This window comes from Limulus polyphemus, unplaced genomic scaffold, assembly GCF_000517525.1.
Source record: "Limulus polyphemus unplaced genomic scaffold, Limulus_polyphemus-2.1.2 Scaffold3114, whole genome shotgun sequence".
Lineage (NCBI taxonomy): Eukaryota > Metazoa > Arthropoda > Merostomata > Xiphosura > Limulidae > Limulus > Limulus polyphemus.
In genome coordinates, this window is record NW_013668724.1 from 38,427 (window position 1) to 47,706 (window position 9,280).

General features: G+C 33.7%; 1 protein-coding gene across 1 annotated transcript in view; it reads right to left on the reverse strand.

Moving 5' to 3' along the window:
* Positions 1–9,280, reverse strand: part of LOC106468690 (elongation of very long chain fatty acids protein AAEL008004-like) — a 62,506-nt gene that overhangs the window by 5,722 nt on the left and 47,504 nt on the right. Inside the window, exons 8-11 of the mRNA XM_013929128.2 lie at positions 6,246–6,436; positions 4,645–4,728; positions 4,222–4,278; positions 3,393–3,498 (exon numbers count right to left, since the gene is read on the reverse strand). Of these exons, the coding sequence (XP_013784582.2) occupies positions 3,393–3,498; positions 4,222–4,278; positions 4,645–4,728; positions 6,246–6,436 (438 nt within the window). The remainder of the gene's footprint in view (positions 1–3,392; positions 3,499–4,221; positions 4,279–4,644; positions 4,729–6,245; positions 6,437–9,280) is intronic.

A 9,280-nucleotide genomic window follows, 5' to 3' on the forward strand; every position in this document is an offset into this window, starting at 1 on the left:
AAAACTATGAGAAGGATAGGCCTAGAGCCCAGTCACTCTCGAAATTAGTACCCAAAAACAAAGCTATGAGACAAGTGTAAAAAAGTTTTAGGTAAAAAAATTAGGAAGTAGGAATGGGAGCACCACAAAAAAAAAGGAAACGAGATGAATGGGCGGGAAAAGATTACAACACTTAATGGTTTTTAACACGGTGCAACCTCATTGTGGGTGTGGCCATCGTTCCGTCCATTCCTACTTCGTTCTTTCCTTTGAACTTTGATCCAATTATAAACTTGATTTGAGTTTTATCAGTAGCTAATCCTTTGTAAATATTTAACAAATTAAAAAAATTCAAAAGTCAGTGGTTTGATACTAATCTTTTGACCCACCATTTACCAGTCAGATAGCTATAATGTATCCCATAAGCAAAGTATGCATGATTATTGGAGCTTCCTGTCTCACTTCCAACATCAAACACCCCCTTATGATGTCATGCATTTCGTTAGGGTTACATAATTTGATTACATATATGTATCTGTACTTGGTTGCTGAAACAAAGTTTACAACAGAGAAATTTAGCTATATATGCCTTTCATTTAGTTTGAACAACTACCAAATTACAAAAAGCACAAGAAGATAGGAAAGGGAGAAACAATGGCCACACCCACTTTGAGGTTGCACCATGTCAAAAACCACCAAGTGTGGTAATATTATCCCGCCCATTCCTACCTTGTTTTTTACTTTTTTGTGCTGCAATTCCTAATTCCTAATTTTTTATTTAAATATTATTTACACTTGTATAAATATATAATGGTAAGACGATCATATTTTGTAGAATTTGAAGAAGAAGAAGAAGGGTTATTAATGTTTTTGGGAATAGTGAGACGGAATTATTTTGTTGGATTTGAAGAGAATGGCTAATCAAACAAAACAGTAGTTTTGTAGCCAACGAAAAATAACGAACAAAAAAAAAAAACAACGAAGAAACAAATCTCCTGTAGTCTTTTCTGGTTACCTACTTTGTTAATTATGCATAAGAAATGTATGAATATCACTCTTCTCCAGAATTAAGAATGGCAAATGTTTTGCTTTATCCTGAACATTTATGCACCTCTCGAACAAGTCTGCCAAACTTCATTGATCAGTTTTATCTATTTTTCATTCTAGAGCCACGTGAATTTTTCCATAAATTTTCCAATTCCAGTACATCCAATCTTTCCCCAGCATTACAAAAAATTGTGCAAGTATTTTTTTTCACTGTTATGAATGTAAAGAGGAAACGTTTGCAAAGTATGATTGTCAAAAATGTAAAATATGCTTTAAAATGGCTTTCAAAATAACCCGTATTTCTCTATTATTGGCCGCTAGAAAAAAAAACTAAATAAAAAAATATGAACACTAAAAGTAGTAAGAAACGGTCGACTGAACGCTTACAATGTGAGCACCTAGTGACCACGCTCAGCGGATACCTCCCCTGTCTCTGAAATTGTATGTTCTACAATGACACTAACGATAGCAGCAAGAAGCGATTAAATCTATTCGGATCTTCTTGCCTCTGTCTATTTAGTTGTACATAAAAAAATAATGTTGAAAGTATGCCACATCAACAGGTATTCAGAGAGGACCTTTATTAATATTAATAAATTTGGCCCTTTATCTGGTCACTCTCACACGTTGTCATAGTAAAACGCTTTCCAATCTCATGTAATCTACTTGATAATGTGTGTTACATTAACAATATCCTGATTTGTATATTACTTCCCTAAAAGTTGCTTCCCTTCAAGGACCTAATTGAACAACAGTGATTAGTTTGTTTGTAATTAAGCACAAAGCTACACAATGGGCTATCTGTGCTCTGCCCACCACGGGTATCGAAATCCGCATTCTAGCACTGTAAGTCCGCAGACATGCCGCTGTGCCACTGGGGGGGCAACAGTGATTAAAGTTGAAGCGTCTAGTGTGTGGGGTTGATGTAACATACAAAAGTACGTGAACTCCATGCAATAACGCCGAAGAGAAGAAAGAAAAGCCAAAATTCTGCTTTAGTTTAATCATTAGGTGTATTAAATACGCATGGCTGTTTTTAACAGGGCCGGATTGAGGTATGTGGAGGCCCTGAGGCAAATATCCTTATGGAGGCCCTTTAAAATATAAGAAATAAAAAAAAACCTTATTGTATTAAAAACAAACTTTCAAATATAAGAAATAAATATATAAATCGAATATCGCAATATTCATAAATATTTATCGCCCTGAGGCAACTGAATCGTTTGCTTCATGGTTAATCCGGCACTGCTGTTTTAATTTAAGTGTAGTGTGAGTGTTAAATTTAGTTATTTTTAGAAGCGATAGTTTATCGCAGGTTTGTTTACGTAACTGTGCGAATTATATGTTGTGTAGTTCAACTATTGTAAACTGACGGTTGTTGCATTATTGTGTCATGTTACTAGAACCTTCTAAGTTTTTCTCGAGTGTTATTCCATCATAATATCTCGTAGTGTGGGAAAAGTTCTAGGCTCAGTTTAGCTATTAATAAATATGCGTCCAAAATGTAATTCAACTAAAACAAAGTTAGTGAGAGATACAGTGAAATAGACCTAGACTGTTTTTTTGTAAGTTTAGCTGTAAAAGAGCTTATAGTGGCGTTTTTTGTAAAATGAAATTATCACAGATTGGTTTTTAACAACAGAGCAAAGAAAAATAAAGTGTCTTGTCAATTGTGTTCTAAAGTAATTGAATAAACCTGTGTGGGCTTTTGACGAAAAGTTAAAGCTCTGGATACAAATGTGGTAACCAAAAATGTAACGTAAGTGAACTTATCACCGATTGTATTGCAATAATAGAGCAGAGAAAAATAATTCGCTTTGTCAATTGTATTCTAAAGTAACAGAACCAGCCTCTGTGAACTTTGACGAAAATAGACGATTATTTAAAGCTCTGGATACAACTGTGATAATTAACAGTGTAATGAACATTTGTATATTCGTTTGACTTGTTTTAATATACTATTTTGAAACAAGTGGACTGTATGCTGTTTGTTTATTGTTGAAAGTTATCGCCAAAACCTCACATACACTTACTGTAAAGAATCCTGCCCATCCATATATAAAAAGCTGACAAAGTGATATCTCACAAACACAGCAAAATAAAGCAACTTGGAATAACACACTTTGCACCATTTTATTCTAATTCACATATGAATCTCACTGATGTGGTGAAGTAGGAGCTTAGCTGAATGTATTAATATAGAGATAAAGTGAAATCTGTGATGTGGTGAATTAGGAGCTAAGCTGAATGTGTTAATGTTTGACTTCTTTATGGATGAACTGAAATTTCTTTTAGAAGGTTTCAGTTTCGCTTTGGGGGGATTTCCTCTAATGCTAACCAAAAAGGAATTGTTTTTGTATACTAACCAGCACCAAATTTCATGCCGATCCAGATACCCCAGGCCACCAGAGAGTGATGTAAGACGTGAAGAGCTGATATGTGGGTGAATTTCTTTCTCAAGACAAAGAAGATCTGGAACAGAAAAAAAAAGGATGGGGAAGGGGTGTTAGTCACAAACTTTAGGACGATGGTTTAAGTAGATAACACTTTATAGAAGGATAAGCTATAAAATTCTATCGTTTCGATCACAGATACGAGTTAAACAAATATAATATGCTGCCAGTGCGTGAATGCAGATATTTACAATAACGGATTTTAATGTTAATGATAAGTATTAGTTAGGTATATGATAAAGTCGTTGAACTACTTATAGCATCTGAAAATGAATACAGTTTTCTATTTGACTGAGCGGGAATCATATAAAAATTACATTTGTGATCTAACACATTCTTATTAGATTTTATCTACGTAGAAGAGCCAAATGTTAACTTTTTTTAAAGTTTTGTTTCTGTAGGAGACCCGAAGGTTTTATTAACGTTTTATCTACGTAGGAGAACCGAATGTTAACTTTTTTTAAAGTTTTGTTTCTGTAGGAGACCCGAAGGTTTTATTAACGTTTTATCTACGTAGGAGAGCCGAATGTTAACTTTTTTTAAAGTTTTGTTTCTGTAGGAGACCCGAAGGTTTTATTAACGTTTTATCTACGTAGAAGAGCCGATGACTTATCTTTGTAAGATTCTTATACGCAGAAGGCACGAAAATCAATCTCTATAAGATTTCCTCAATAAATTATACCGTGAAATGATTCTAAACCAAAGTTATTTTAAATTTTAATTGTCAACAAACGATACTCACAGTATCAAGAAATTCAGCAATTTTCAGGAGGAGATACCACCAGCCCAGTTTTACCAGCTATAAAGAAAAAAAATCTCAGTGCAGTCTGTTTGCTAATACTTCATCATTGTGGAATGCGTTGCTTGTATCATTATATAACACTCTTTAACATTGCATGTTGTAGGTTGTTTCATACGTTCTAAAAACCAAATCACTATGACATAAAACGTTTAGTCACGTGTCCATATTGTTCAAAACAATCATATTATTTACATTTTACTCTCAAGTTAGTATTGTTTGAACTATATAGCTATATAATTATGATTTAAAAATTTTATTGATGTCCCATTATTGTTAAAAATAGAAAGACATCACCACTGTTTATTGTTAACTAACTATTTACTGTCTAGGTAATAATTCTATTAACTTTTAATTTCAACTCACTGTTATAGCCTCAGGATCCGTTGCATAATTTATGGGTTGGCAAAGCCAGTTGTAGTTGCCCGATAAGTAAGTTAAACTACCGCCCTGAAATAGCACATAGAAACACTTTGAGAAACACGAAAGTAAAATACTTAGTTAAAAACAAAACTACTAACATTGTTTATATCGTAGAGCAGGTATTAACTGTTAGAAAATCAACTTGACAGATGTAAAGCAAGTTTTAACTGTTAGAAAATCACCCAACTTTCTTTATTACAATACTATTAGGTCGTCAAGAAATTGATGTCGCTTTTTTTTAGAAGAAAAAACCTGAACAACTTATATATCAAAATAAAACATTTATTAAATGAAATAATCTCCATTCTTATCGATGATGCTTTTCCATATTACAATCAGGTTGTTAATGCCCTGATTAAAGAAGTCACTTGGCTTTGAAGCAAAGAACATGTTGATGTCCTCTTTAACACCTTCCACACGTTTTCCCATTAAGATGGTGTTGCAGCGAACGAAAAAGATGGTAATCTGATAGTGCCATATCTGGAGAATATGGTGGGTGGTGGAGAACTTCCCAACCCAACTCCATAATATTGTGTTACGTCAAATGTGCCACATGTGAACATGCATTGTCGTGGAGAAGAACACCTTTCTGATTGAAGGGCGTTTCTGATGAAGGGCTTGATTTCAATGTTCCGGTTGCTGACTATAGATCTCTGCTTTGACAGTTTGCTGTGGATTGAGGAGTTCGAAATGAATTACTACTTTGATGTCCCACCAAATGCAAAGCGTCACTTTCTGCGGATGGAGTCTAGGTTTTGGGGTCGGTAGTGGTTTTTATCTAGGACTGAGCCATTGTTTTTGGCGTATAATATTCGCATAGAGAATCCATTTTTCATCACCGGTGACAATTCTGTCCAAAAATGGTTCAGTCGCATTACGCACCAGAAGAGACGAAGCAACGTTCACACGTTGAAAACGATGATCATCGGAGAGTTCGTGAGGCACCCAAAGACCTTCTTTGTGGAGTTTTCCCATATTCCTTAGATGTTTACGTATTGTTTCATAAGAGACATGCAATTTCGGTGCCATTTCACGAGTGTGTTGCCATGGGTTAGACTCAACAAGCGTCTTCAGAGCATCAATATCAATTCCAACATGTTGGCGCCTGCCATTACAGTTTTTAAGGCTAAAGTCACCTGAACCATCATTGACACTTACGAACGTTCAAAACATTTCCATAAACTTCTTTGATATTGTTTGTGGGTACAGAGGCGTTGTTTCCCTTCTTTTATTCAAACAGCATTACATGGTGAATGTGCGTCTCGTCGTGTGCCATCCCTTTACACATTATATAGGCTACACTAACGTGACGTTCAGGCGGTTCGTTTAACCATTATACGTGGTGTACGTTTTTTGGGGGATGGTTAATGAAAGTGTTCCAAAATACGACATTAATTTCTTGACGACCTAATAGATATGCATTTTACAGTTTACACTTTCCTCCTCTTGATGGGCTTTTTTTGCAAGTCGAAATTGTGCTGACTTTCTTTATTACAATACTGAAAATATATTTTTTTTTTACTGCTTCTAACCTAGGCACTTACATAAAAGAAAAAGAAGCCACTGAGTATGACTTGGACGACGTTATATGCAATAATGATATTTTCTATCTGGAAAGGTTTTCGGTTCTTCATCCACACAGGGCCAAGAACTTTGACGAAGTAAACATAACTCGCGATTATTGTTAACATTGGGAAAGGTGAACCTAGAAGAGGCCATCCGTTTGTACGAGGATCTGAAACCAGGAAAAAAGATAAAATAAAACATTAGCGTCCCAAGTAGAAAGGATAGTTTTAGAAGAAGTCACCCGTTTTTACGAGGATCTGAAACCAGGAAAATAAGACAAAATAAAACATTAGCGTCCCAAGTAGAAAGGATAGTTCCAGAAGAAGTCACCCGTTTTTACGAGGATCTTAAACCAGGAAAATAAGACAAAATAAAACATTAGCGTCCCAAGTAGAAAGGATAGTTCCAGAAGAAGTCACCCGTTTTTACGAGGATCTTAAACCAGGAAAATAAGACAAAATAAAACATTAGCGTCCCAAGTAGAAAGGATAGTTCCAGAAGAAGTCACCCGTTTTTACGATGATCTTAAACCAGGAAAAAGATAAAATCAAAACATTACTGTCCTACGTAGGAAAAATATGTCCAAAAGAAACCAATTGATCACAAGTGGTTCTTAAACCGAGAAGACAGACGTGAAACTAGAATATTACTGTTGAAAGTATAAAATAAGAGACAAAGAATTAGGAATGAAAATGGTAATTAAAAAAGAACGCTTCTCTCAAAAGTGAGAAATACGACCCTCGAAAAAAATAAAACATTGAAAAGGAAAATTGAAAACTGAGAAAAGATGTTCTATTTTAGACATTTCCCTTCAGGAGTATGGTTTTCATGAGTTTATGTTATTTATGAACCATTATACATATACATGATCATCGTTCATTTTAATACGTGCATGATATAATTAATCTATACTACGTTCGTCTATGCATAATCCTCAAGATTCTAGACCAATATCAAACTAAATACCTCTATCAAAACACCACACTAAATATTGTTGTACAAAACTATACAATATTGCTAGACAGAACAACACCCTAAACATTGTTGTACATAACCATACAATATTGCTAGATAGAACAACATCTAAACATTGTTGAAAATAACCATACAATATTTCTAGACGGAGCATCACACTAAATATTGTTGTACATAATTCTACACAATTTCTAAATAGGTCATCACACTAAATATTGTTGTATATAACTACACTATTTTTAAATAGGTCATCACACTAAATATTGTTGTACATAACCCTATGCTATTTCTAGACAGAACATCACACTAAATATTGTTGTACATAACCCTTCACTATGTTTTTGATGTAACAACGTTGGAGAGTTTTATAGTAATTTATTGTTCGTACTTTTTGTATGGTTTAGGGTAATAATAATAACTTTGTGTCCAACGTGGCTTACTTGTGATGCTAGGTCTAAAGGCGAACGTTGTTATTATTGTTAAGACGACTGAAATTTCCATTAATTCTTTTACCGAATAATAAAATATTAAAGAAAAACAGGCCAACGATCGAAGCCAGCAGAACATAACTCTCAGGAACACCATTCTTTTCGTGAAAATATAATAGAATTTTGGCTGACCTTACAATATTACGGCACTTGCTTGACGTGAGTTACTACGGCACTTAATAGACTTGATAACACATTGCTTGACGTGAATTACTAAGGCATTTAATAGACTTGATAACACATTGCTTGACGTGAATTACTAAGGCATTTAATAGACTTGATAACACAGTGGACAGGAATAAATAGGCAGAAAATTAAAAGTTGATTAAAAAGTAAATTTAAAGACTATTCATATAAAAAACAGGATATTAAACAATAGATAAAAACAAGAATTTAAAAGAATTAGTAGAATGAGAGATTCAATTTACAAACAAATTATGATAAGAAATTATTTGATCGTTATAGAAAATGTACAGAAAAACTACAAAAGAACTTTAACTTATAGAACTTAGCAGGTCAGTTGAAAAACAATGCACAGTCGAAAAAACCAACGGACTCTGATTGGAAGGTACCAAAAAAAAATATAAAAAAAAGGAACGGCTAGAAATACTTTTCAAAGCGAATGGATAGATTAGTGAACAGCAACCTATTAATTATACTGCACACTTAGAAGGAACAAAATTAAGAAACGTGTTGAATAGTTTCATTTAGACTGATCCTCCCTTTTGTAAACAACGTTTAGAATTATTTGTTGAATTTCTTCACCAGGTCTAATAGTTCTTCTAGTTTTTCATATATATTTTGTCATAGCTGCATGGTGCAGTGTAGATTACTGTTTTTCGGATCACCAGTTGTTTGATTGTAGTGAGGAGATCTTTCAATGTCTTTCCATATTTGAAGAGTACTCTAATATGAATTTTCTGGCAAATGTTCTCGAGTTTGTAGCTGAGAACCTGTAAGAATGGGGGGGGGGGGGCGGGAGAAATAGTGGTGGTTAATTTTTCATTTTAATCACCAAACAACTACCCGAGGTAGAATTCATTAAGAAAGCAGCTGAAATACTTCCATGAAATGAAAGTGAGAAACTAAGATACTCAGTATCGCAAACCTTTCAAGAAAAAAGCAATAATTGAAATTTTAAGGATGTACTTCAACATTATAATTCTACCTGTAGATAAACAACATTATAATTCTACCAGTAGATAAACAACATTATAATTCTAGCAGTAGATAAACAACATTATAATTCTAGCAGTAGATAAACAACATTATAATTCTAGCAGTAGATAAACAACATTATAATTCTAGCAGTAGATAAACAACATTATAATTCTAGCAGTAGATAAACAACATTATAATTCTACCAGTAGATAAACAACATTATAATTCTAGCAGTAGATAAACAACATTATAATTCTACCAGCAGATGAACAACATTATAATTCTAGCAGTAGATAAACAACAATATAATTCTACCAGTAGATAAACAACATTATAATTCTAGCAGTAGATAAACAACATTATAATTCTAGCAGTAGATAAACAACAAT